We start from the raw sequence: 27,626 nt of genomic DNA, 5'->3' as shown, positions 1-27,626 counted from the left end.
GCATGTATCTTATTACAATTCACTGTAATTAAAATCATAAATGATACAAATGATTTTATAATTAAATCTAGATCATGTTTATAAAAATAAGCTAATGACTAAAATGAAGCACAGGCTTGGGCGGAAGTGACATATGTCGGATGGATATGCAAGTACCGGTGGAGTGCTTCATTCTTCCTTTTCTTCCGTGGCCGCCATCGAGTTAGGAGCGTGGTTCCTGGCGAGCCGTGAAAACTTACAATAATGGTGAGCACAGAGAAAAAAAATTTCACCGCCTTAAGTGCGTTTTCAATAAAGCTTCTTCGTTATATTGTTTTACGTACATATAATTCATCAGCAGTTGGTTTTTGGATGAAATATTGCACGTTAGCTTCTATGCTTGCACTAACAGCGGCTCTCGGGAGCCATTTTGATCTAGTGCGGCGTGTATACACGTGTAGTCATGGTTTGGCAGCTGACTCCGTTTAGAGGTTATTACCTCGAAATTCAAACACGATTTTAAAGAAATTCTATTCCTTCCTTTTGGAAACCCTAATACCTAAAGAGAATTTAACAGCCTTGAGATCGTATGTAAGAACATATTTGGAAACGTTAGCTTGCGTGTTGTGGCCTAGTAAGTTATTAGGTTTGAACGCAGACACTTCAGTTTAGGTGTGCAATAGACAAGTATTGATCATTCACTTTAAAATAACAATGTCGTTTATTCTTTCTCGTGATCGTAAAAAGAACATTAAAAGGAAGTCATACAAGTTAGATCAACCTCAGGATAAGCAAATAACAACACGGTTGATTTTACGCTTAATAATCACTTTAATTTGCAGCAATTTCCTACTATACTTAATCTATAGTTAAATGTTTTTCACATTATTATTAAATTTTTTTTTTTACCTCTGTTTTTATCTGGTACTCTTGCTATGATGGTGTAATTTGCGTCCTACTCTGTGTTCAGTGACAGTTGCCTGCTGTCTCATGCTGGCACAGAAGGCTGATGAAAACAGAGACTGAGCAAGATTCAATGTTATAACTGATGATTAAACTTGTAAATGGAAATACCTTAAGTTATTCATACCTCTGTTTTTGTTGTTTTAGGCTTGTGCCCGACCGTTAATCTCGGTCTACTCCGAGAAAGGGGAGACATCTGGCAAAAATGTGGTTCTGCCTGCAGTGTTCAGGGCTCCCATCCGCCCTGATGTTGTGAACTTTGTGCATACCAACATGCGCAAGAACAAGCGCCAGCCCTATGCTGTCAGTGCACTGGCCGGTGAGTGTTTTAAATACATGGTTGAAATGTCAATTCAATGATGACGTTCCACTTCAAGGTCCGTGTTTCTGACGACTGATTATGTTGGAAGTTCTGAGAGACATTTGTCTGTCTGTGATATTTTGTCATGGTATAACATGATCAAATATAACTCCAAAATGTGTGTCGTTTCAGGTCACCAGACCAGCGCTGAGTCCTGGGGCACAGGAAGAGCCGTGGCCCGTATCCCCCGTGTGCGTGGTGGTGGTACCCACCGCTCTGGACAGGGTGCTTTCGGAAATGTATCCTGAACTATCGCAACATTTACTTGAACAACTTGTCAAATCTTGATTATAAGCAACCCTTGCTGTGATGGTGTAATTTGCGTCTTACTCTATGCACAGTGACAGTTGCCTGCTGTCTTATGCTGGCGTGGAAGGTTGACGAATATTAAGACTGAGCTGGTTCACAGATACACATTTAAAAATTAAGGCCTGTTCACACAAACGCAAATGTTCAGCATCGAAATTTGATCTGATTTTCGCATGAGATTTGTTTGTTTGAACCAATGAGTAAAAAACAGCAGACGGGAAATGCAGTGGTTTACCCCAGTTACTATGATACACAAACGGCTCTCTGCAACTTTGTTTCTAACCCATTTATCACAAAGTTAGTCAAACAGAATTTACTTGTTTTCAAAGCAGTTCAGATTTTTGTATTCACTATGGTGATTTATTAAATAATGCTCAAAAAGAAGAGCACAGACAAGAGAGCTGGTTCAGGATTCTTCCTCTGCTGTTCGTGCCGACAAAACTTTATGTAACAGCAGCAGCTCTTGGCATGTGACCAAAAGTGCAAAATTGTTGGCCGGTTTTCTTTTGTAGTGCAATGGAAAAAACATTAGAGCAGCTTTCTGTGAAGGGGAAGTCGCATTGATGACATGCAAATGTTTGTATCGTCTGAACGGACACATTAACAGCCATTAATTCAAATCAACATGCTTAATGCATCAAATTTTCTTACTGAATATTCAACTTTGTGTGGACAGGCCCTTTAGTGAGAAATGTTGACCCTTGACTTCACTGTAGATGTGCCGTGGTGGCCGTATGTTTGCCCCCACAAAGACCTGGCGCCGTTGGCACCGCAGGGTCAATGTTAACCAGAAGCGTTACGCCATCTGCTCTGCCCTGGCTGCCTCTGCTCTGCCTGCACTGGTCATGGCCAAAGGTAAGTGAACACATTGTGTCCAGTTCTTCATAATCCTTTCATTTACTACAAGTTGGGGGTCTCCCTTATAATTACAGTGCCTGTATGCACTGTATATATTATGTGGGTTGCCATTTATTGGCATTCTGCTTTCAATTCAGTGCTAAAGAAACCTCAGTTTGCAGAAGGGCCGAACCAAACTATTGGTTTTTCCCTTTCGAAGGCTGGGCACAGCAATAAATATAGAATATTTGCTATTACCTTAAACTTTTTTGGGTTTCACTGTCTTAAAACAAATGGCAAATGTTTCAGGTCACCGCATTGAGGAGATTCCTGAGGTCCCACTTGTTGTTGACGATAAAGTTGAAGGATACAAGAAGACTAAGGAGGCCGTGCTTCTGTTGAAGAAGCTTAAGGCATGGAATGACATCAAGAAGGTGAGCTACTTTCAAACTCTGACTTAAAATGTTGCGCTTTACCAGCATGAACTCTCTTTGATGCATATTTCTGGTCTCTAGGTTTATGCCTCTCAGCGTATGCGTGCCGGTAAGGGTAAGATGAGGAACCGAAGGCGTATCCAGCGTAAGGGACCGTGCATCATCTACAACGAAGACAACGGTGTGACACGAGCTTTCAGAAACATCCCTGGTACGAGATCTTGTATTTTGCGGTTGCTTCACGTGAACACACTTTAAACATGATGATATCCACTTCTGGTCCGTGTTTATGAATCATATGATTTCAGTGGAAGGTCTGATCCTAACCTTGTTTCACGCAAAATTTGTTGATCCAGATGATTGCAAAGTCATTAACCATGAGGTCTCTTTTCTCAGGCATCACACTGCAGTCCGTGAGCAGACTGGACTTGTTGAAGCTTGCTCCAGGTGGACACATTGGACGCTTTTGCATTTGGACTGAGGGTGCATTCCGTAAACTGGATGACCTCTATGGCACTTGGCGCAAAGCCTCCTCCCTTAAAGTGGACTACAAGTGAGTTCCCTTACCCTTCGTTCTTATCCTTGTCTGGTTGTGCGTTGAACAACAGTGATGAGCTTATACTTTACAGTCCGTGTTTTTGAACACCATGATAATATCAAAGGTCTGAGTGAAAAATAAGGTGGTCTGGAACCCCACTTGATCAGATGCACACCTAGATATTAAAATGTGTAGATATTGAACAAACTTTTGGACTTACTTTCTTATCATGTTCCAGCTTGCCCATGCACAAAATGAACAATACAGATCTGCACAGAATCCTGAAGAGCGAGGAGGTCCAGAAGGCACTTCGTTCTGCTAAGTAAGTTTTGGTTACTTTGCTCATCTATATTGCCAACATATCATTGCAGTGATGAGATTCCTACTTCAGGTCCGTGTTTCTGACTAATGATTGTATAGGAAGTCCTGAGCCATCTTGCTTTGAAACTCAAAGACTTGTACTGTATACTACAAAAAATATAAGTAGGGTAACAAGTTCTTTATGCAATTGTAGACACAAGATTCATCGCAGAGTGCTCAAGAAGAACCCTCTGAAGAACCTGAGAGTGATGATGAAGCTCAACCCCTATGCTAAGTCAGCCCGTCGCCGTGCTATCCTGGCACACAAACCTGAAGTAAGTACCCTCATGGCCCACAAGTGTCACTATAGTCTGATAAACATGCTAAGCAATTTGTAAATTTGTTTGCAGATCAAGGCCAAGATGTTGAAACCCAAGAAGAAGAAGGTTGTGAAGAAGGCCAAGGCCAAGAAGCCTGCAGCTGCTCCTGCTCCAGCTCAAGCTTAGACCTCATGAACAGAACAATGGAGTTCACAAATAACTTTCAAATAAAACAGCTGTTGAAAATTCTGATAAAGCTGTCCTTTTTAATACACTGCATACAACTTAAGCACTGGCACATTCCATCAGTTGTCATCTGTTAAATAAATCTTTTATTATAATATACAAGTTTGTATAAGTTATGACTGATTTTCTCTCACTTTGTGAGTTAAAGGCTGCAAATTCACCACTGAAATAAAGCAGAACACAAAACGTTACAATGAAATAATGTAACCACGTCAGGGGTAGCTGATAGTGCAGTCATAAACCTTGAAATTAAGAGTTTAAAAAGTATAACATGATTACAGCAAGTTAACATTTAGACGGATCCATAGCATTTAAGTTTTTGCAGTGTAACTTCAGCCTTTGATAGCTTTTGCAATTAACTTTAAATTTTGTAGTAAGAAAAAATAAAATACATTTTTGCAATACTGGTCTTATGAATGCTATCAGCATTTAACAACCAATATTTGGCAGAACAAATTTCAAGCAACCTATTGGAGCCGTAATGCATTGTTAATTACAGCGGTATGCTCATTAATACCCAAGACAACATCTAAAATAAAGAGGAGTGTGTTCAAGAGGGCAGTAGTTTGCTGTTGGCCTCTGGACTGCCTGGTAGGGTGGAACTGGAGATGTTGCAGGTGCGGAAACACTAAATGGCTGGCGTAGAAAAAGATGGCTGCTCTCACATTCCCACGCTGTGAGTTGGAGTTGCTGGCTGGTTTAGCCCAATGGTGCTGCATAACCAACCAGCAAAGTCAACCTCCTCTGCCTCTGAGTTCTTTATGAAGGGATGGACCTGGAAAAATATGATTAGACGTTTGATGCATGAGGTGCATTCATAGGAAAAATATATACATAAGTATTGAAAGAAAATGATTGTTCCTACCATCAGTTGCTTGAGGTCTGCTCTTTCTGCTGGATTTTTGATTAAACTGCAGAAAACACAAAAAAACAGTGAGCGACAGAATTAAAAATGTTAATACATTGGTCTGTCTAGTACGGAGACCCTAAGAGGACATGGAGATGAAAAAATATTAAATGAGACTCAAATTTTCTGCGTTCTCTTGCAAAACTTGCATTCACCGGAGAACCCCAAACTAATTTTAGTTCAACCACTAGATGGAGCAGCAAGCACCACTGAAGAAGAATTTGTGCAATTAGAAGATGATTTTATCCAAAGCAGCTTTCACTGCACTCTGCATAGGTGAGCTACGGTGCAGTTTTGCTTACCATTTGTTAACAAACTCTTGAAATTCTGCACCAAAGATGCTTGGTAGCTTGGGAGGTGGCTGAAAAAAAAAGAGAAACAGCTCCATTAAGGCTAAGTGAAGCAGCCAATAAATTCTCACTTTAATTAATGCACTGCCATAAAATTGTTTAGTGGTCTTTTAAGCACCACTGAAAGCTTACTTCATTGACAATATAGTCAAGCAGCTCAAATATAGCCATGGGTGGTCTGCTGTCTGGACCGTATGCTGAAAACCGATTAAAAATAAAATCACTTTATTATATATTATAGTCTCAGAAACACCTCTAACATAAGTTACAGGATAACAAACAGACACTCACAGCTGCCGGGTCGACCAGGAGGCCTGGGTTTAGGGGAGGAGTCGCTGGCCGAGGGGTCCCCCTCAAGGGGCTGACCAAAGATTTGCTCCAGCTCTTTGGCATCAGGTGGTGGGATAGGGAAGCGTCCAATAGCCATCTCCACCAGAGAGAGACCCATGCTCCATATGTCAGACTGGACAGAGTAGTGAGTCCCTTGAAGGCGTTCGGGCTACAGATGGACACAGAGATAAAAGGAGAAGGATCATAGAGAGAGGAAATGAACATTATCATAAAGGAAGCCATGTGATGAAAAACAGGAGCCTGAACAAACAGATGGCTGCACTGAGATACTCCAAATCAAACATCCAAGGATTCATGTCCTGGCTGAAGAATTAAACTGACAAAAGATTGTTTTAAAGAATATACACTGATCAACCAGAACATTAAAACCACCTGCCTAATTTTGTGTCCTGTGGTATCTTTGAAACCAAGACATTAGCAGAAGATCCTTTACATTCTGTAAGTTGCAAGGTGAGGCCTCCATGGATTGGATTTGTTGGTCCAGCACATCCCACAGATGTGAGGCAACACTTCATCAAGTTCCTCAAGCCATTCCTGAACATTTTTTTTTTTTTTGTAGTATGGCAGGGTGCATTGGGCACCAGTTCACCAATGGTTGTCCTTCCTTGCACCACTTTTGGTAGATATTAATCACTGCATACCAGGAACACCCCACAAGACTGACCCAGTTGTCTAGCCATTACTATTTGGCCCTTGGCCCTTCCAAAACATGAAATTCAAGAACTGACTGTTCACTTGCTGCCTAATATATCCCACCCCTTGACGGGCGCCATTGTAACAATCAATGTTATTTACTTCACCTGTCAGTGGCTGTAATGTTGTGGCTGATCAGTACAGTTGTGGTCAGAATTATTAGGCCCCTTGGTAAATATGAGCAAAAAAGGCAGTGAAAATAAATCTGCATTATCATTTTGGTATTTCATTCAAAAACTTCCAACCTTTCATTTTAAGTATGAAATCCTCTTTTAATAATTTTTTTTTTTCTCCAATACATGTTGGCCACAATTATTAAAAACCTTTTTTTATTACTTTTTTATGAATCAAATATCTCTGAAGCATATTACCAACACAGAAGGGTGGCTAGGAACATGAAATGGACTTACTGTTTCACAGATGTATAAATATGAGCTAACACAAAGGCCAAATTCCAAATTCATAATCATTCATCAGAATGAGTAAAACCAAAGGATCACAGCTGGAAAATTGCAGAAATTATTTGAGCCTTGGGGTCAGAAAGCCTTAAAAAAAAACATCAAACAGCACTTACGTTTCAAGAAAAAATATTCTGCTCTCATTCGAAAACAAACTCCAGCATATTCAGTTGCCAGACACTACTGGAACTTCAAACAGGTGCAAACAGATTAAATTAAAAAAGAACTTTTTGGCACACATGAGAAGGGATTCACAGGTAAAAAAAAACTACCCCATGCCCACCATTAAATATGCTGCTGGATAAAATGTTGTGTGCCTATATTTTTGCTGGAGGACCTGGGCATCATGTTCAGATACATGGCATTGTGGATTCTATGGATTCAAAACTCTGCTAGAATTATTGTAATGGGCCGTGGTTGGATCTTCTATCAGGAAAATAATCCAAATCAACACAAATTGGGTCACTGAGCACAAAATGAAGGTTCTGCTATGGCCATCACAGTTCCCAGACCCGAACACTGTAGAAAATGAGTGGGGTGAAATGTAGAGGAGAGGCACCTCGGCATTTGAAAGATCTGGAGAGATTCTGTATGAAGGAATGGTCAAATCTCTTGTCAGGTGTTCTCCAACCATCAGGCATTATAGGAGAAGACTCAGAGCTGTTATCTTGGCAAATGGAGGTTGCAAAAAGTACTGAAGAAAAGGGTATATTAGTGAATACTAGTGAAAAACATTTAATTCATAATGAGATTTTCCCCGTTTTCAATTGTTTTACTTCAATGAAAGATTAGATTTATGAAAGATCAAAAGGATAAACAACGCAGATTTATTTCCACAGCCTTCTAAATATTCTGACCACAACTGTGTATATACCTTGAATTATAATATGTAATATTATATTAACATGGGTCATCATGGGTCATTTTTTTAAATAAAATATTAACATATATGTTATACTACAATGGGTCATTTTTTAAAGAACTCAATGGGATGTTAGTAAGAAGATTAGATCGAATTGGTATTTTTGTTGGGAATAAACTTACAGACATGTAGGACCTGGTGCCCACGAATGAATTGGCCATGGAGTCAATGAGCTGTCCACTCACACCAAAGTCACACAGCTTGATCTCACCACGCGAGTTCACCAGTATGTTAGATGGCTTCACGTCTGCAAGACAAGGGCAATGTCTTCCCTTCAGTACATACAGTGTCAACAGCAAAAGTAAATGAACAGATATCAGTCTGATATAACACGACACCAGTCACCTCTGTGCATAATCTTGTGTTTCTCCCTCAGATAGGACAGGCCTTTTATCACCTGCATGAATAGAAAGGAAACAGGTCCAGAAACATTAAGCGCTGTGCTTTAGCCTAGCTTTCTGGAAACAGTCCAGAAGAGACCACTAAGGATATTGTTGAGAAAGGTGGCAGAGATACCAACCGCAATGCTAACTTTGCCCAGTATTTGTTCTGGGATCTTGCCTGCTTTCTTCAGGCACTGGTCCAGCGAGCCGCCATCCTACAGTAAAAGATTTGGGTAACACTTTACTTAAAGCCTTTATGTATAATGCATTATAAAGGGTTATTAAATGGCATAATGCATTATCATTATTCATAATGTGTGTTGTAATACATTATACTTTGTTGGAAATAATTATAACTGAATTTAAAATGCATGGTGTAACAATGAATTGATAAGTGTTATAATGTATTAACTGTAGTTACAATTATTCATAAGATTGTACAATGCATTATAAGGTGCATTACAAGGCATAATTAATGCAGTAAAACTACTTTTATAACACATTACACAAAGGCTTACCAAGATTTTGATGGATTTTTTTAAAATTCAGCAATACTTACAAAGCATCTATAAAAGCAAAGGTAGTGTTTTTAAGGATACTGAAAGGATGCTGGAAAGATAAGATGAAATATTTATATTTTATTATATTATATAAAATGAACATATATATTTTTGAAAGAAGTATCTTATGCTCACCAAGGCTGTATTTATTTGATAAAAAAAATACAGTAAAAACAATAATTTTTTTTTTATTATTATCAAAGTTTAAAACAGTTATGCTGCTTAATATTTTAGTGGAAACATCTTTTTTCAGGATTCTTTGATGAATAAAAAGTTTAAAAGAACAGCATTTATTTGAAATCGTAATCTAAACATTATAAATGTCTTCATTGTCACTTTAGATCAATTTAATGAATCCTTGTTAATTAAAAGTATTAATTTCTTTTAAAAAAATCTTACTGACTTCAAACTATCCAACAGAATATGTATATTTATACTGGTGTATATATAGAGAGAGAGATGTAATCTCTCATATTCCTCTGTATTATGTTTGACACTGAGAGCAGAAAGTACCATGTTCTCCATACAGATGCTGATCTCTCCATCACTGTAGAAAGCTCCATAGAAGCCCACTATGTAGGGAGAGTTACACTCATGCAGCACCTGCAGCTCTCTGATGATCTGATTCCTTATTGCTGGCTTGATCTCTAGGTGGATCAACTGCATGAAAATAAGAAGAAGAGGGCTATATTATATGAAAAAGGTTGAAATCTAGTACTTTTAATAAAAACCAACCACTGAAATTGAAGAAACATTTGCATATTTTCTCTTTATATTAATGTTTTACATTCATACTGATGTTTACAATGTTGCAATTTTGTCTTCATAAGTGCAGGGCAAAGCATAATGCAGAAGCCTCATTAATTTCTCTCAGTACCAGGCAGAGCTTCTCTCTGTAATTGCCAGGGTGTCTGCATTTTATAGTTAGCTGATAAGGAGTTGCTTCTCTGCATGCATACTGTCAATTCTTTGTTTCATGTATGCTGTAAATGAGCTGTTTGGAGTTTGCGTGCGGACTGCACTTCAGCTTGTTTTCTTTCTTGGGCAGTCTCATATTAAGGATGATTTCTTTCATACACATAGTGGACTAATGGTAATTTGGCTTAAAAATTAGATTTCTTTCTTGGACAAGTTTGTTAGGAAAAGTGTCATTTGACTCTATTGAGTCAAGTGCAATTAGCGTCACTACATGCATTACATGTGCAATAAATGTCACGGTATCCATTCTGCATGCTAAGAACAGAATGTCATGCCTTATTGCTGTAATGTCTAACTTCTTCCAATCTATAAAAAGACATGATGACATGAATAGCTGATGCCTTCAAGAGATATTGGAGAGGCAGCACTGGCTCTGAGGCAAGCAGCTCGAAAACTGCATCCGATCGATTCAAGGCTGGTAATGACAATCAATGGACTTCAGTGACCTTTCTAGCATGCTTAAAGCTGAAACTAACACTCTCCCTGGTTGTAGCAGTTTGCTTTATCATAACATACCTTCCTAGCCATGATGAAGCCTGAGGGTCTGTGTAAGACCTTGAAGACCACTCCTCCGTTGCCTGCACCCAACTCACAAATCTTCTCAAAGTCATCATCTTTTAACTCTCCGACCTTCTGCTTCTGGGTAAGGAAAGCTTCCAGGCGTTTCTTCTGCTGCTCATCCAGCTCCAGTTCTTCCAGTTTCTTCTGCAGAGCTTCCAGATTTGTTCTAACACAGACAGAAAATGAATTTCATTTGTAAAGTGATGAAACAAAATGATTCAATCTACACCTCCTCTCTTTAACTGAAGCAAAAGCTTCAAATATTAATAATTCGTTTAGTAATTTTGTTAAAATATTATTTTTCCTAATAGATAATTATGCTAAATTATTTAATAAGGTTTTCTATTAGAATTTCTTTCAAAAAGTATTTTTTATTCATTACAGTAGCAGGACAGTTGTATCACTCTGACTACTTCCTGCCCCCCCAAAAATATCAAAATGAATTTTAAATCAGTAAATGAAATCATGGATATCACAGAGTGTGTATTTAAAGGGATAGTTCACTCAAAAATTAAAATATAGTCATGATTTATGCACCCTCGTGTCATTTCAAACCTGTATGAGTTTCTTTCTTATGTTGAACCTAAAAGAAGATATTTTGAAGAGTGCTGGTAATCAAACAGCTGATGGTTCCCATTGACGTCCATAGTATTTCTTTCCCTATGGAGACCAACAACTGTTTGCTTCTTCAAAATATCTTCTTTTGTGTTCAACATAAGAGGGAAACTCATACAGGTTTGGAACGATGTGAGGGTGAGTAAATTATGACAAAATTTTCATTTTTTGGGTGAACTATTCCTTTGATTCATTGTATGTATGCGTTACTTTTTTGATGTATTTTTAAATAAATTAATAGGACAAAAATGCATAATGTCACTGACACTGTCATTTAAATTACAGTCCAGTGTTGTTATTGTAAAAATGTTTAGTTAATTAAAAAGGTGAAAGAAAAATATTACATAACTTAAAAAAAAAAAAATAGAAATGTTGCCGTGAACTAAAATAAAATAAGGCTGAAGTACTAAAATGACTAACACTAAAATGATATAAAGATAAATGACAAAAGTACATAAAATAACTGAAAAAAAAATATTAATACATTCTGCAATAGTATATAAATAATACTAAAATAACACTGGTACAATCTTAGACATGCTTTATATATTATACATTAATATGTCTACAACAAGAATTCCTCTCTTGTGATCAGTAACAAGCCAAAGCTCTTGCATGCTGAAACATATTCCCATCCTTAAAGCAGAAAACGTAGGAATACCGAATAGGTTTATTGTACAATGTGTGTGGAAATGTAAGTGGTGAGGAGGCTTTATAACATCTTCTTCCTAAAGCTCTGTCTGAGGAAATAGGGAGTTCCTCTGAGCATGCGAACCTTTCCCTTGGCCCTGTTGTCATGGTGATGTATTTCCTTAGCTTTCTGCTGGAAGAGCGAACTTCTATGACCCTCCGCTCTCCATCCTCTCTGCATCTCCTCCAACAGTTCACTGTTGCATAACTGCATTTACCAGGTGCAATCATGAATGAATCTTCTTGTGTGCTCAAATGAACCAATTAAAAGTCTTATGATTACGATACTGATACTAATTAGGAATTATTTAAACATAATCTTAGGTTTCCTGCATCTCGTGATCCAGCTTTGATGCCACACATGTTGTAAACATCTGTGATGTGGGTGTATCTCATACTGTATGTTTCAGGACCATTGGACACCATGAGCCTCGAGGGATTTTAAGCACCGAGCTAATTCAGATGTAAAACATGTTGTTCTGCTCTTGAACAATGTTTCGGTCCACAACAAGTGACACTCACACATAAATTTACATCAAAGCTTGCTGATCACTCTGCAAAATATCGCAACATGCAAGCTCCAGGACAGACTGCACAACTCAGGTAGATGAGAACAGCACAAGTACTCCAGGATGTCTTTTGTCTCATCTATATGCAGAATGAGGCAAAGTGTTTTCATTTTTGACAGCAAGGCCAGATATAACCATGGTTACGAGGCTGCTGTGTGGGTGTAAGTGGGTGGCGTGGACACGCTGCGGTGGAGACGTGATAATGGTGAAGGACGCAGAAGATGCCAGAGTGGAGAAAAATGCTTCACAACTCAAACCTTGTGTTGCATGTAGGAGGCCTTATACAGAGCGGTTTCAGTCCATGCGAAGAGCCACAGAGGATATAAAGCAGCCCTACTGCCAGATTTTTTTCTGTTGGTCGAAATTTTGAACAGTAGTTCAAAAGTTTAATTGCTTTGCCAACATTTGGCCAGTTAAAATATATATATATATATATATATATATATATATTTAATTTTTATTTTATTACATTTTTAAAACAATACTAGTTTTTTATTTTGCAGTATTATCTAAAAAATATTTTTAATTAATATATTATAAAGATAATTATAAAACAAATAAAAATAACAATCTGATATAATGCATTGCAAAACATAAATTACTGATTTATAATTGGCAAAATTGGTTAATAAAATGCATAACAGCAAATTGGTTTATATATATTTGCAACAGCAATGCTGCATTTATTTAAACAAAAAGACCAGCAATATTGTGAAATATTATTACCATTTAAATTTGATCTGTTTTCTATTTTAATATATTTTATAATATAATTCATTCCTGTGAGTCATTACTCCAGTCTTCAGTGTCACATGATCCTTCAAAAACCAACCAATACACCACAAAAAAATTAAGTTTGCAAGGCAAGAATAAGGTTCTTTTTCCCACATTTTTTTCCACATAAACAAATGTTTTTTTTGTTTTTGTTTTTTTTCCACATTAATTGTTCTGGATTCTGTGTTTTAAAATTAAAATGAATCATCAAGAAGAGCATCTAATAAAATCAATTAATAACATTTTACAAATTCATTGAAAAGTGAATCATTAATTTAAAAAAGTATTTACAACATAATAATAAATTATTATTATTTACAGAGCATAATACAAAGCGAAAGGGTGTTTTTTGCAACAGTATTAATGTAGAATGTAGTGACAACGCAGCATGCTATGCTGCAACAACTTGTACGAAAGTAATAAATAATTCAATACTACTACACAGTTTTTAATTATTTAGTCTAACCTTTGATACACCATTATGTTTACATAAAAAGAACAGATTCTTTCTGAGGAAAGATACAAAAAGGGCATAAAAGTGAAGAGTAAAGCTGCTCATAGTTTGATATTCAAAACCAGAAAAGCTTTTGAAGGCCCAAGAGCAGTACTTTGAAGAATCATAACTTCTCTTCCTTTTTTCCTTTTGAGTTTTTGAAGAGGTGTGTGGATACAGTATGATCACACACAGGAAATAAGTGGTCGACTTCACATGCCGTGCACTGGAATGTGGATGTAAACACTAGGGAGCGCCGGGATCAGCTGAGGTTAGACAGAAGCAAACCATTTCTCTCTGGGGAGGAGCACAAAACCAGAGATTGTTCTGTGGTCAATATTTAACTACGCTCCATAAATCACTCCTGTGGATACATCTGTGCTGTCATCCTGTAAATCCACAATTTAAACAGATCTCAGACATAAACATCATAAAGGAAGAGAATTAGGGAACAGGTATAGGGAATGTCTGGGAATTATCAAGCTCTTCTTGATGCACTATAGCAGCATTCAGACACCCAGCAGCGCTCTTAAGTAAAATGGAGAGCAGCAGATGGTGCCATGGTGTGTGTGTGTGTGTGTGTGTGGTGTGATTGTGTAACACTGTAACACTGTATGGTTTCCTACTGATAATCTTGAAAAGACACAATGCCGCATAGAGCTCGTGGGAAACAATAGCGGCAGAGGTACCGCTGCCAATGAAGAGAGATGAAACAATATTGGCAGGGTACAAAATTAGCACTGTCAAGTGCCAAATGCAAGGAAAACTGGCTTTGGTAAGTAAATAAAACAAGGTTACTAGTCATTTGGACAGCAAGCTTTTTAAGAACAGAAGTATATCACCAGAACTAACGTCTGACACTTGAGTGATTCAAATGACCACAAAAATATTAAGCAGTGCAACTGTTTCAACATCAATAATAATAAGAGCACCAAATCAACATATTAGAATGATTTCTGAATGATCATGTGACACTGAAGACTGGATTAATGGCTGATGAAAATTCAGCTTTGCCATCACAGGATTAAATTACAATTTAAAATGTAATAAAATAGACAACATTTGAATTGTAATAATATTTTACAATATTACTGTTTTAATGTATTTTTAATCAAATAAATGCAGCCTTTGTGAGCATGAGAGACTTTTATCAAAAACATTAAAAAATTTCACCGACCCATAACTTTTGAACACCAGTATACATGTGGTGACAAACTACATGTAGGGCCTGTTCACCCCAAGAACAATAACTATAAAGACAAAATGATAACTATATTAGCTTCCACACAAAAGAACAATATAATTCTGTTTATTATAAAACTGCAGTTTTGTCATCTGCCACTTTAAACGCTCGAGCTCGAAGTATTTTTATCGTTTATCATTTCATCAAAAATCATTCTGAAAGTGATTTCAACCATATTGTTACCGTTATAGTTATGGTGTGGACTTGCCTATTCTCCAAGAATTCGAACGATTATTAAAATGAAAATATAAACGAGAAAATCATGTCTGGTCTTAAAAAACTTTTCGTTTCATTGCTGTTAATATAATATATTTATGGTTTCTAAATCAATTCACTCTCCACTGGAAGCAGATACTGTTGCTGAATTACTCCTAATTTACAAATTGTAAATTCATGAAAGAGGTGCTTCACAAGCAATAAGCAAGAACTTAGAAAATAATATTAACTGCACTCTTTGAGATAGGCTTGCCACGACAGATTTAAAGCAGAGGCTTCTGGAGAAAAAAAGCGTTGTCACAGTATTTAACATTCCACTGAGCCTCTCTATATAACACTGACTTCCACAGGATTGAATCACCGCTACACACACACACACACACACACACACACATTCCAAAGCGAGCTCGCCACAGCCTGTCCTGCTCTCCAGGAAGGAATGTAATTCTGCTTTACTGTCATTCTCCCAAACACCTCTTCTATCGCACTATAGCACAGCTAATACTCATTATTTATGTACAAATAATATCCAGTTTCTATATACAAGACTGCAACTTTATCCCAAATAATTAATAGTCTCTTAATGCCAAATGGAGAGACTACAAGAGGGGAAAAGTGTCTAAGCTCTCAAGTGAGCTCGACGAAACAAGAGGCAATGACATGCACCACTGGCTCAGGCTGTGAGGATTGTCATTGGCTCGGCTTCAAGAGGAGAAAAATCACAGGCCTGCCAAATGAAGGTAGCACAGACAGAGGTGGTCCTCTGTCACCATATCTATCTGTGGGGATGTGAAGCTGACAAACAAATCGATACGTCACCGTCACTTGCATCTATATTTGGTGGTCAGTTAAAATCCTCAATAATCAAATACTGAGGTAAACTGGATGATATCACAGAGAATATCATCACATTTGCATTTCTGTTTTACATTAGCGTCAACAAAACACTGGATTTTTGGCTTCTACAAATTGTAAACACACAGACAACTTCAGATACTTTATCTCTCCAGTTCTGCTCCTATAATACTACATTTTGGGCCTAATTTATGACTGAACGACATACTACTGAGAAGAGCAGTGTTGTGTTGGCAGCTCTGTCCAAATGTGATAAGCTATTCTCATTGATCTTAGTGGCAGGAGATGCGTCTCTTTTATGTGCACCTGATGGATACTAAACAACACTAATATATGGGTTATTCCACAGACAGCATGCATTTTGTTTTCCTCATAAAATTACTTAATAAATAACTGCGACCAACTTTTACTGTGTTAGAGTAAAAGACTAACAACAGTAACTTTAACTCGCTTATACTCGCCAAGGATTAATTTATTTGTTTAAAAAAAATACAGTAAAAACAGCAATATTGTGAAATAGTATTATAGTTTACAATATCCAGTTTGTATTTTAATATATTTTAAATTGTAATTTATTCCTGTGATGACGAAGCTGAAATTGCAGCAGTCATTTTTCTAATATGCTGATTTGGTGCTCATTTCTTGTTAGAATTAAAGTGCTTTGACACACACACACACACACACACACACAGTTTTTAATCTCGTGAACTGAAGCACAATAGCTAAAACTGTAAAACTGTCAACTTTGTTATTCTCAAACCTGTAACAAATCTCATAGCCATATTCCAACATATATTACATTATATTAATTCATCTTTAGATGGCACAATGCAATTTAATAACACTCAAAGAGATTAACTGATAGAATGTTTAAAATCTGACAGCTATTTACTTTAAAATCACTTTAGCAAACTTAAAAAGGCACTCATTTCGCAAAAATGACACATATTTGGTGTTATGTAAGTCATCTAATAATAATCAACTTTAGCTTACAGTTCATTCGTGGGCTTTATGAATCTGTTGACACTTAGAACCAACACACCCTCAAAAACATCCATACTAATACCAATTTAATGCCCAATACAAGCTGACTTAGCAATGCTACACCTATTAAGCAGCCCTGTCAGAGTCAACCCATATTCTTAATAAGCCACACAATCCATGAATGAAGCAACTCTGGTTTCATGAAGTCTTCAAGTAGCTTGTTCGACATGAAATGACATCGTAAGACTCAAGCCCACTCACTCTGTGGCCCCGGTTCCGTTTATAGCGTTCCCATCTGGAATTGGGTTCAGCTGGATCGGCTCTGGCTTCCTCCTTTTTTGCATGATGAATCCTAATAGCTGGCTTCTCGGCAGTGAAAAGAAAAATTCAAACAGGAGCAATCTGATCCGCGGACTACACCAACTCACTCGCCGACAGAGCAATGATGCATAAGCTATGAATAGCCTATCACACCCTACCAATCGCTGTTTGCTTTACAATAAATAAATAAATAAATAAAGACAGAATGCAGTCAACGACAACCTCGCATGGTCTTCTGACAGGCAGGATGAAGGTTGTTTCGAAGAACAGATTACTCAGGGAGAAACTGAGTATTTTTAGAGGTGGACGACAGTAGAGAGGATGGGTACAGAGATTGTCTCTTTACGTCATGAAAATATTTACATCTGTCTTCCGGAAAGCATGACCGCGTGCGGGCAATGACCCCACCTGCTGGTGGAAATGCGTTATTACTGCACATTGTTTTTATTAGGCTTGCCTGCTAATTAAAACTAAAAAAAATTCAGCAATCGTTTATCAGCATCCAGCCTTTTTATGCGTTTATGTATTACAATACAGAACTTCAGTGTATTAGATTGCACGTTTTCAGCTTTTACAGACCCAGACACCCAATACGAAAGCTAAAGATCGTGAGGTTTTATCATTGGTAACACTTAAATTCTTTCATTAAAACATTCGTTTGTTTATGAACGTTCTTTTCTATGGAGTGTGGACCCCCTGCAGTACTCTCCCTGGCAATAGATGATACAGGCCTATAGAAAGATATTAAATGTACTGTCATTCAGGTCTCCGTGCAATTTGGAAGTAACCGTCTATTACAAGTTTGAATTGACTTTAAAAGTCCCTGCTGCAAAACAAACATCTCAAGTCCATATAACTTCTATAAAAGTGTCGTTTTAATAGAAACATGGCAGCCTGTGGTGAGGCATTTACACTGGACTGAATGTATATAATGTAATAATCACATAACCAACACAATACATTCTGCATTATATTTTGGTCATTGGTCTTACATCATTAACTCCTTAAAATAATAGTTGATGTGTTAGCTATTATATGTATAAGGAACTCATGATTTCACATAAAACCTGTAGCATACATTTTAACCAGTTGAAAATTATACAGAAAACACATCATATCTGTTTAGAAAAGACATATACCTGTCCATATTGCAGTCTATTATATTTGTTAATACAATATAATACTATCCTGAAGAAGTGGAAAAATAAAGTTCAAATATCTGGACACATATTTAGACCACATTTCACAGGAAGGGTAACTAGCCCCATTTGGAGATTAAACATAAATTTATACAAATCTTCTTGACACCCCTCAAGGCCTTAAATCTGTCTACAGCTTAGTAAACAGACGCATCTCCGTTGCTCCTTCCAAAGTGCTTTCTTTCTCAGCATTTATCTATGTTTATGCAGGAACGAGTCCAGTTATTGTGCTTTGCGGATTCAGCCTAATTACTTATCTCTGCTCATGCCATCCTCTCATCTGCTGTTTGTAGTGGTATTGTGGTTCATATTATTTCTATATACTGCTATATATTTTCCTGTATTCCCATCTGTACTCTGATGGAGAATGTCAAATAGAGAATTGATTACTCTAAGGTCAATTGTGCATTGCCAGGCCTTACTAAGCATGATAAGAAAGCCAACATTTTTGACATAAGAATGTAAGTGCATCTTGACTCTCAACATTGTGATGCAGTGTAAACAGGAAACTACAGCCTTTTTTATAGCTGTAAGCAGTTTATCAGTAACTTACTCAACAATTTGGTGCAACAGGCAGATTTGCTCCGTCAGCTATTCTGATAGGCTCCCTCCTGTGATTTCATAAAAAGCAGATCTGGATAATTACTGAATTTGCATTTAGGTATGCAAGAAATCATGTCCTCTTAGGAACATCAGATATTATTAAAATTGAAGAGTTGTGTAAAATTAATGATGTGTAAGTTTGAAAAAGAGTAAGCAAAAACAGAAAATGATATTTATGAGCTGATACTGATTCACTGTATAAATGGTCTCGTCCTAAGTCATTTTTATTCAAGACGTGTTCAGTGTAGATCTTGAATCTGCGAAGGGCTTTATTTGCAGATACAAACTAAGATCTTTTATTGTCTGCATTATCCTGTCTTGTGTAGCATATTATGAAGCGATCATGAAGGATCTGTTAAAGGATGGGCCTAGGATACAGGTTAGTACTCTGCTCCTATATGGTGGCTTTTACTGTATATACTCACTGCTGGGTGAAGAAACAGACTGTTGTGTGTTTTATTATTATCAGTAAACATAAACATCATAAACGTATTAAGTTAAAAAGGATGGTGGAAAATGAGAAGCCTAATCAACACAATAGCCTTAGTAGGTTAGATTTATTTCATCATTTTATATGACGTTAAGATTAATATTGAAGATATTGTGTACAATGAAATCCATTGTGAAAGGATTAAATTATTAAACATGAAATGATGAAAACAAAAATTTTGTTATATTGATGAATATGTACTACCAGTCAAAAGTTTTTGAACAGTAAGATTTTTAATGTTTTTTAAAGAATTCAATTTAAATTTATTTAAAATAACTGCTTTCTATTTGAATATATTTTAAAATGTAGTTTATTCCTGTGATCAAAGCTAAATTTTCAGCATCATTACGCCAGTCTTCAGTGTCACATGACCCTTCTAAAATTATTCTAATATGCTGATTTGTTGTTCAAGAAACATTTTGTTATTATTATTATTATTATTATTATTATTATCAAAGTTTAAAACAGTTCATTTTGATCAGGATTCTTTGATGAATAGAAAGATACAAAGATCAGCATTTATCTGAAATAAAAAGCTTTTGTAACATTTCACTATATAATTCAAAAGTCAGTATATATATATATATATATATTGTTTTTTTTAGGGGGGGGGGGGTAAATGATAGAAATTATTACTTTTATTTAGCAAGGATGCTTTAAATTGATCAAAAGTGATGATAAAGACATTTATAATGTTACAAAAGATTTCTATTTCAGATTAATGCTGTTCTTCTGCAAGTTTCTATTCATCAAAGAAACCTGAAACAATTCTACTCAGCTGTTTTCAGCATAATAATAATAATAATAACAATAATAACAATGATAAATGTTTTTTGAGCAGCAAATCAGAATATTAGAATGACTGGAGTAATGATGCAAAAATTCAGCTTTGAAATCACAGGCTTTGGGGGCTTGAGCCCCTGCCCTTTTTCAAAATTATTAAAAAGTGCCCCTCTCGGACAAATAGCAATGATATTGTGGTCAATAAACCAAAAGGCATTTGAATTCTAATTAACATGACAGTTTGTACAAAACAGTAACTAATTGCTCAAAAGTCGGAAAATTCCTGTTTATTTTTTACATATCTGTCAATCTGAGGCGTTGCTATGGGTTTCGTGCGTTTTGCTCGATTGACTGATATTCCAGTCTGTTCGGAAACCGAGGCTCTCGAGCCATATATGGTTCTTTCAGTGAGTGCCTATGGGTCGACGGAAGGAAAAAATAAACCAAACAATATTTTAAACATTTTTCATCAATAATCAAAGCTAGTGTGTCAATTTAATTAAAAATCCACATATTATATATTTTAGAATAGTACATAATTCATCAATGCCCGTTTGTCATGTATAATACAACCAATTATGATCTGGCACAAGAAGTTCAAATTTCATTGGTCAATATGTGAAGTGGAGCTGTTATTTTCCGTTCTAATTCATAAATCGGTTGAAAATGACATGGGACAGACGAGCTTATTTGTGGAGCGATCTGGATCTGCGGTTTGTCTCATTTTATAAATGAAAATGTATGCTAAACGACTACAAAAGCGCTGCACGCCAAAAGTCGCAATAATAGGCTATTCAATTCACTCATATTTATGTATGATATACACTACACCGTTTTCTATTTGATGAAACTATCATAGTTATTTAAGCCCAAGTGCCACCTACAGGCCTGTTATGTGAAGTGTAGGCTGGCGAAATGGTGACGTAAAAGGACTTTATCATATTACCATTTTTGATAATTATGCATCATTATGAATGTGTCTTATGCTCATCAAGCCTGCATTTATTTGATCAAAAATACAGAAAAAACTAGCCTAATATTGTGAAATATCATTACAATTCAAAAGAATGTTTTTATATTTTAATATACATTTATACTATTTTAATAAAATATAATTTATTTCTGTGATTCAAAGCTGAATTTTCAGCATCATTACTCCATTCTTCAATTCATGGTCCTTCAGAAATCATTCTAATATGCTGATTTATTATCAATGTTGGAAACAGTTGTGCTGCTTAATTTTGTTTTATTTTTATTTTTATTTTTATTTTTTTATTTATTGGAACCTTTGATACTTTTTTGAGGTTCATTGATAAATAAAAAGTTAATGATGTTTTCTAACAATATCAATCTTTACTATCATTGTTTCAATCAATTGAACAAATCCTTGCTGAATAAAAACTAATTTCTTTAAAAATAAAAAAAATACTGACCTCAAGCTTTTGAACGGTAGTGTAGGCTATATTGTTACAAAAGTTATATTTTAAATGAATGCTGTTCTTATTTAACTTTTTATTCATCAAAGAATCCTGAAAAAGTATTAAAGGTTTTCAACATTGCTAATAAATCAGCATTGCATAAAATGCATTAAGTAGATAAATTAAATTAATAAAGCATATTAAAATTTTGATCAGATAAATGCAGGCTTGATGACTATAAGTGACTTCTTGCAAAAATATAAAATAGTAATGTATCCAATCTTTTGACCTATAATTTTTTTCTCCCCTCATATTGCCCCTTTTTACATTTGAGCCCCTGCCCCTGAGGAACTCTCTGCACGTCCCTGAAACAGAGTGAGATTTAATTTAATGTTTACGTTTTTTTTTTTTTCACTGTATTTACTAAAATCGTGGTTTTGCTTTAAGTGTGACACTGAGGTAAAAGTTCACCGAGAACTGTATTTTCTCCAGCAAAACGTATAGCCTATGCGTTGTTTAAGCGCTTGCAGTCCGAGCACCATGATCTCTGACGTCACGTGAGTTTAAAATGAGGCCGCGCGAGAGGCAGAAACATTCGGCAACAGAGCAGGTTCCAGAGGACGATCCGCGGCGCAGCGCTCCGGCAACACTAGCCTGACAAGGCGAACAGTACATCGAAATTTATCAAATACACTCCAGGACTCTTCTTCATGTAGGCTGCCATAAATTAGCCTACCTACGAGAAAGTGGAGAGTTTAATTCCAGAGACGAAGACTATGGACGAACAGCAAGCAGCGATTTCAGATCAGGGAAAGTAAAACGGACCAGGAGAAGGTATGTGTTTTATATCTCGTTTCTTTAGCCTATACTGCAATCTGGAACAAAATAGTATTACAAATGAATCATATGTAAGCTGTTCAGTAAACGGGATGAATTGCCTATATCATGCTGAATTTCTATTGAAAAAATCTTATTTACAAAATTCAGCCTCAGGCGACTATATAAATTTAGTCTGTGAACATTTTATTCGAGTAGCCTACAATTTCAGTTGATAGTTAAACTGGCCAATAAAGGTACATTTAGGACATATGGTTTCATTAATGATATTTAATAGCCTAGGCTACTCTTTACACTCTATACATACGACATTTACATCTGTTTTCATTCTGTAAGCTCGCTAATGAATGTAAATAAAATCTTTATTTGGAGAAAATTAAGCTATTTATTTATTTATTGATAACTATTCTTTATCATATGTCATTTTAGCTCATTTTGGGCGACAAGATCGTTTGTGTGAGCTCAATTTGGCCAACCTACATCGCTGCAGTCTATATTTATTTATAAGCGTGGTAGATTTTCTCCTGTAGCCAAAGTTGATGTATCGTATCCAGTAGCCTACAGTTCTCCAGTCAGTGTCTTCATTCAATCGAGATTTTTCTGGCTCTAATTATTTTAGCTAGGAAATGCTGTTATAAATCTAAATGCTAAACTAAATGCGTTGTTGTATATGTAATTAAAATCAAATATGCTCACTTAATCTATCCATATTTTATCTTGCTATCTGAATCTTTTACTGACGTAATATTATTTAATAAATAGTGTAGAATATTGCATTATCAAACCACTCGAAATGTTTTGATGTCTGTGAAACCTTGTCTTGCCACTGTAATTTACAAGGGTTGTAACTGTAACGCTTTCATTGTAAAACATTAACAGGTATTCATAAAACGAGTTTATGTATGCTAATGAAGACTGACAAATTTACTGAATAGGCAAGTTACTGTGTTTCTTTCTTTGAGACGAGACGACGGTCGCTCGGGATCGTCTTCTTTCCATTCATTACTTTTGATTTAAAGTTTCGGGGCCACTAGATGGCTCTGTTGAGCAATTTGACAGCCTTATTGAGATGTTCAGAACCAAACAGATGCAGTCCTGTAAATATAGAAATATAGCAGGTTTAGATGATATAGTAGAGTCATTTTTTTTCCAGCAACAATATCAGGGACAATATTCCTTCATACAGACAAGAACAGCTCTATATAAAATATAATTGGTTGGCCCTTCTGTGTTTATTATCATACATAAGACTGTCAGTGTATGCTGTTTTGTGGGACATCATTTGTTTCTAATTTGGTTTATTTTGTAACTTTATTTTTGAAAATGTATGTCTGAGCTTTCCAGGTTGTGAGGCAGTTGCTTTCTCTGCCTGTTAAAAACCAAGTTAAATGTCTCGTAACATCAGGACTATTGACTTTCTCATTGCAAACTAACGTCATATAGATGACTGGCCAATGCCCTTTATGATGTAAAATAAGATGCATATTTCTGTTACTGACATGAAAGTCAGATGTTAGTTTTTTGTACTCGTCTTTGACGTGTGTATGACCTGCATTTAATTCAGAATGTGGAAAAACATTATGGGTTTTGTTGCATGTGAAGCAAATGTGTGCATAGTTTTGTCTGACTCTCATTTGTTTCTCAGTCTGTCTGGCATATCTAGGGCTGTGCTTGCCTGCGTGTTGGTTAGTCGACTTGCCTAGACTGCATTACAGCCATCTGTCAAAAAGTCATAAATGTACTTTGCCAATACAGTAATGCAGCTTTTGTTTCCAGTCTTGAGCTTTTAGCCTAATTAAACAGCAGTCTTGTTGAGAAGATATTCATTATTTGGCTGCTATTTATTCTGCCCAATTATTCCTTCAAGACAAACTAAAAAAAAGGCATTGTTGTGTTTTGTTTTCCCCCCCCCAATGCATGAATATATATTAATATGTGCATATTGTAAAAATTACACATTAAATTTAAATGCTGCTCAGTCTTGAGTCAAGTAATTTCCAGAACTGCTAATAGGTTTAAAAGGTGAAAAGGTGCAAAACTTTGCTTCTCCCAATATAATATGTAGTTATTATGTAAATACAGACACTACATTTGACCAGAGAATCATGAATAATATAATGTTACAACAACAATATCTAAATAAATGATGCACAAGATTTAGAGCAAATATGAAAATAATGATAATGTTTGATGATGCTGACTGCTTCTACCTATTACGACTAGTTCAATATGACCTTGATGTGTTATGTTTTGAGTCCTGGGACGTTGTTGTCAAGCCTAACCTTCTGTGTGACTGAGCATGCATGTGTGTGAGTGAGACAGGAGGCTCAACAATGAGAGACTGAGCGCTGCTTTGTGCAGCACCACTGGCCTGTGAGCTCTGATTCGTCCTGACAGCACTTAATGACAGGGAAGCAGGGGCATTTTTGGTTTAATTTTCTGAGCTGGTTTGCAAAGTGAATCCTGAACCAAGGGCAAAGGCAAACCTTTTGGATATTTTCCTCGCTGTGCCATCGCCTTACAGTCTAATAAACCCTTTCAGCTGGAAATCCTGATGTTTGCTTCAATCAATAGTCTTAATTAGTGCTGATTAATGAAGGAACACTGGCTGTGCATTGCTAATAGTTGTTTGAATTCCCAAGGACAATGCGCTTTAACATTATGCTTTACCTGGCATTTTAAGTTCTGAATCAAATTTAAATTTATGATGTGCTTTTGCACATTTCTGAAATATTTAGGCCTGATGATTTTCGAATTGCAGATGAGATTCGTTTTAATTGGTTAGGTATTGGTGCTGGTGAATTGAAGCATATAGGGGTAGTTTCAAATTAAGATTTCATTAGTATTCTGTGGCTACACTGACTCAGATCAATGCAGAAAATGAGCTGCATCCTTTTGTGTTAGTATTCAGATTTGAAAGGCTTATTTATTTTTATTCAGTCTGGTTAAATGTAATCACAACAACATAAATTTAATGTTAGTATCACAAGCTGTTAGCTCATTTTTATATTTTATGTTTGTTTCAGCCATTGCATGGAATTTAGAGGATTTAGATGCTAATATAATCAAGGAGATTTAAGAATCATGGAATATCCATTTTGAGTTTTAAAGACTGATGCTTTATGTGTGTAAAGGTAATCATCAGTGTTTGGAAAATTGCTATAGAAACTGGATGAAATGTCCTTGTTTTGTTGTGACCCTCATTTGAGTCTCTGCTTAGTTTCCATTTCCTTTATATGTCTACCGGTTTACTCATTTTCATGTCAATTTTGTACCTTAATTATTATGACTGACACAAACAGGGAAATGGAGACTTGAATAGATGAGGTTGCTGTTGGATTGTAGATGTATTATGCATTAGGATGCTATATAGACATGTACTTATCATGGAAGACTTGAGATCAATTGTTTATGGCCCTGGTGTTTGTTTGTGCATGACGTCATGATGTTGTATAAAATAGTTTCTAGTGTTTTGCTGCTCTTCAGATTTATACCTATCTGTCCTATCATTGCTGATGGGCTCACTTTACAAGAGCGATTTATGGAGCTACATAGGGCTTTTCCCCCAAGAAAATGTTTTACCTTTGCTGAAACAGGATTAATATCTGAATATGCAGGCAGTGTTCCATAACCTGTTTCGTATTCTGGTTTGTTTTTTTTAATTCATTATTTATGGTATAAAAAATGTCCGTTTGGTGTTCATTTAATGTTAATTGCTAGAAAATCTCATAATCACATACATTGGTGTTTTAAAAGCCTTTTACCAAAGAGTGTAAATAGTTTAAAATGGCACGCCTCATATAAAATTAATAGAAAGTAAAACGGCTCATATAATATTTACTTTAACCATTTGAGGTTGAACATAATCTGAAGGTTAAGCAACTCCTTTTACTTATAATAGCATAAAATACTACTTTCAGGCCCTATTTTACCCTATTTGTGAAAAATGCACAACAACAAAAAACCGAGATGGTAAGAATATGTATGTAGGTTTATTATTAAACAGTCTGTCTATGTAAACCATAAAATAATGGATGAAGCAGCAGCCAATTATAATAAGAATGAATCATTTTCTAAATTGGAAAAGGCATTAGGTGTGTGCGATATTGGAAAAAAAATGATATCACAATATTTTGGGGGATTTTTTTGATGACGATAATTAGACGATATTTTGCAGAGTGTGTTATTGTGCTGATATCTGACTACCGTGGACAGCTGCAAATGTAAATTCTTACATTTAATCAGTCAATTAGAGTAATAAGACATTTAGGCTGTTACCAAACAAATGAAACCAGTATCAACAAAATTAATCTTTGCATAAGTTGCATATGAAGTGGCATTTAGATGTATTTACACACTGTTTAATGCAGCTCAGAGGGACATGGAGTGCTTTAACCTGCAGTTACAAATGCATAATGTTTTAATATTTTAAACATAAAACATTGAATACTGATATTTGAAATTATTTTAAAATGAAAAGATGCTTTGAATGTGAAATTACAATCGCCAGTAGGTGGCAGCAAGTCACTGTTAACAAGTGAGTCATTACGACTGAACCGAATCATTTAAATGGTTGATTCATTCAGGAACGAAACAACATCGTCCTGTTGCTCAGAGACGCAAAACTAATTTTTTTTGTTGGCGAAATGGAGAAAAACATGCAATATGGTGTCTAAAATGTAAGTCTCTTAATATTAAATTATTGTTTATTGAACTGTTGTATAAAATCAATATCAAATTTGTAATCATGCTTATTTTTGAAGAAAAAAAAACGGCACTCTTCATGTGATTTTGCCCATATGAAATGATATATATATATATGTACACATTTTCTGCCCCCATATCTTGAATTTTGTGATCATTCTTAATGCATTTTATTAGACTGAATCATGCAGTGAAAGAACACTGTCTAAATGCGCACGCGCCCTTCATCACGTAAGCGTGCACTCCGTAAGTGTTCTGTTTGGTTTTTGCAAAATACAAATTGCACATCGTTAAAACAACAATTACAATATAATCGCAGACGATATATATTGCACACCCCTACTGGTAATGTTTTTTAAAAACTTTTTATTTGTTGGGGGGT

At 35.9% G+C, this 27,626-nt stretch overlaps 3 protein-coding genes and 7 non-coding genes across 13 annotated transcripts in view; 9 read left to right on the top strand and 1 right to left on the bottom strand.

Annotated features, from left to right (window-relative positions):
- The first annotated feature begins 92 nt into the window (after positions 1-92).
- On the top strand, positions 93-4,297 carry rpl4 (ribosomal protein L4). The gene is made up of 10 exons (XM_058751617.1): positions 93-246; positions 1,090-1,261; positions 1,436-1,542; positions 2,329-2,467; positions 2,759-2,883; positions 2,965-3,094; positions 3,280-3,436; positions 3,660-3,743; positions 3,936-4,056; positions 4,132-4,297. The coding sequence occupies exons 1-10, from the start codon at positions 244-246 to the stop codon at positions 4,225-4,227; spliced, it is 1,134 nt and encodes a 377-aa protein (XP_058607600.1). The 5' UTR covers positions 93-243; the 3' UTR covers positions 4,228-4,297.
- Positions 911-1,008, top strand: LOC131524988 (small nucleolar RNA SNORD16). Its single transcript, XR_009267142.1, has one exon. It is a non-coding gene; the product is annotated as a small nucleolar RNA SNORD16 (small nucleolar RNA).
- Positions 1,294-1,362, top strand: LOC131524985 (small nucleolar RNA SNORD18). Its single transcript, XR_009267139.1, has one exon. It is a non-coding gene; the product is annotated as a small nucleolar RNA SNORD18 (small nucleolar RNA).
- LOC131524989 (small nucleolar RNA SNORD16) lies at positions 1,606-1,703 on the top strand. Its single transcript, XR_009267143.1, has one exon. It is a non-coding gene; the product is annotated as a small nucleolar RNA SNORD16 (small nucleolar RNA).
- LOC131524990 (small nucleolar RNA SNORA35) lies at positions 2,552-2,682 on the top strand. The gene has a single exon (XR_009267144.1). It is a non-coding gene; the product is annotated as a small nucleolar RNA SNORA35 (small nucleolar RNA).
- On the top strand, positions 3,139-3,207 carry LOC131524984 (small nucleolar RNA SNORD18). Its single transcript, XR_009267138.1, has one exon. It is a non-coding gene; the product is annotated as a small nucleolar RNA SNORD18 (small nucleolar RNA).
- LOC131524987 (small nucleolar RNA SNORD18) lies at positions 3,486-3,555 on the top strand. The gene has a single exon (XR_009267141.1). It is a non-coding gene; the product is annotated as a small nucleolar RNA SNORD18 (small nucleolar RNA).
- Positions 3,787-3,855, top strand: LOC131524986 (small nucleolar RNA SNORD18). The gene has a single exon (XR_009267140.1). It is a non-coding gene; the product is annotated as a small nucleolar RNA SNORD18 (small nucleolar RNA).
- map2k1 (mitogen-activated protein kinase kinase 1) lies at positions 4,288-17,577 on the bottom strand. The gene is made up of 11 exons (XM_058751615.1): positions 17,151-17,577; positions 10,406-10,616; positions 9,425-9,571; positions 8,489-8,566; positions 8,314-8,365; positions 8,091-8,215; positions 5,836-6,043; positions 5,677-5,741; positions 5,497-5,555; positions 5,153-5,198; positions 4,288-5,062 (listed from the first exon to the last, which is right to left on the bottom strand). The coding sequence occupies exons 1-11, from the start codon at positions 17,231-17,233 to the stop codon at positions 4,949-4,951; spliced, it is 1,188 nt and encodes a 395-aa protein (XP_058607598.1). The 5' UTR covers positions 17,234-17,577; the 3' UTR covers positions 4,288-4,948.
- A 4,728-nt stretch (positions 17,578-22,305) lies between these two features.
- The window catches only part of megf11 (multiple EGF-like-domains 11), a 118,724-nt gene continuing 113,403 nt past the window's right edge, over positions 22,306-27,626 (top strand). For all 4 annotated transcript variants that reach the window (XM_058752225.1, XM_058752227.1, XM_058752226.1 and 1 more), the window contains exon 1: positions 22,306-22,537. The gene's annotated coding sequence lies outside the window, so the exon portion shown is untranslated. The remainder of the gene's footprint in view (positions 22,538-27,626) is intronic.

The sequence above is a fragment of the Onychostoma macrolepis genome, chromosome 18 (genome assembly GCF_012432095.1).
Source record: "Onychostoma macrolepis isolate SWU-2019 chromosome 18, ASM1243209v1, whole genome shotgun sequence".
In the NCBI taxonomy this organism is placed as follows: Eukaryota; Metazoa; Chordata; class Actinopteri; order Cypriniformes; family Cyprinidae; genus Onychostoma; species Onychostoma macrolepis.
Note: the sequence above shows the minus strand (reverse complement) of the source record. Positions and strands in the feature narration are given on the sequence as shown.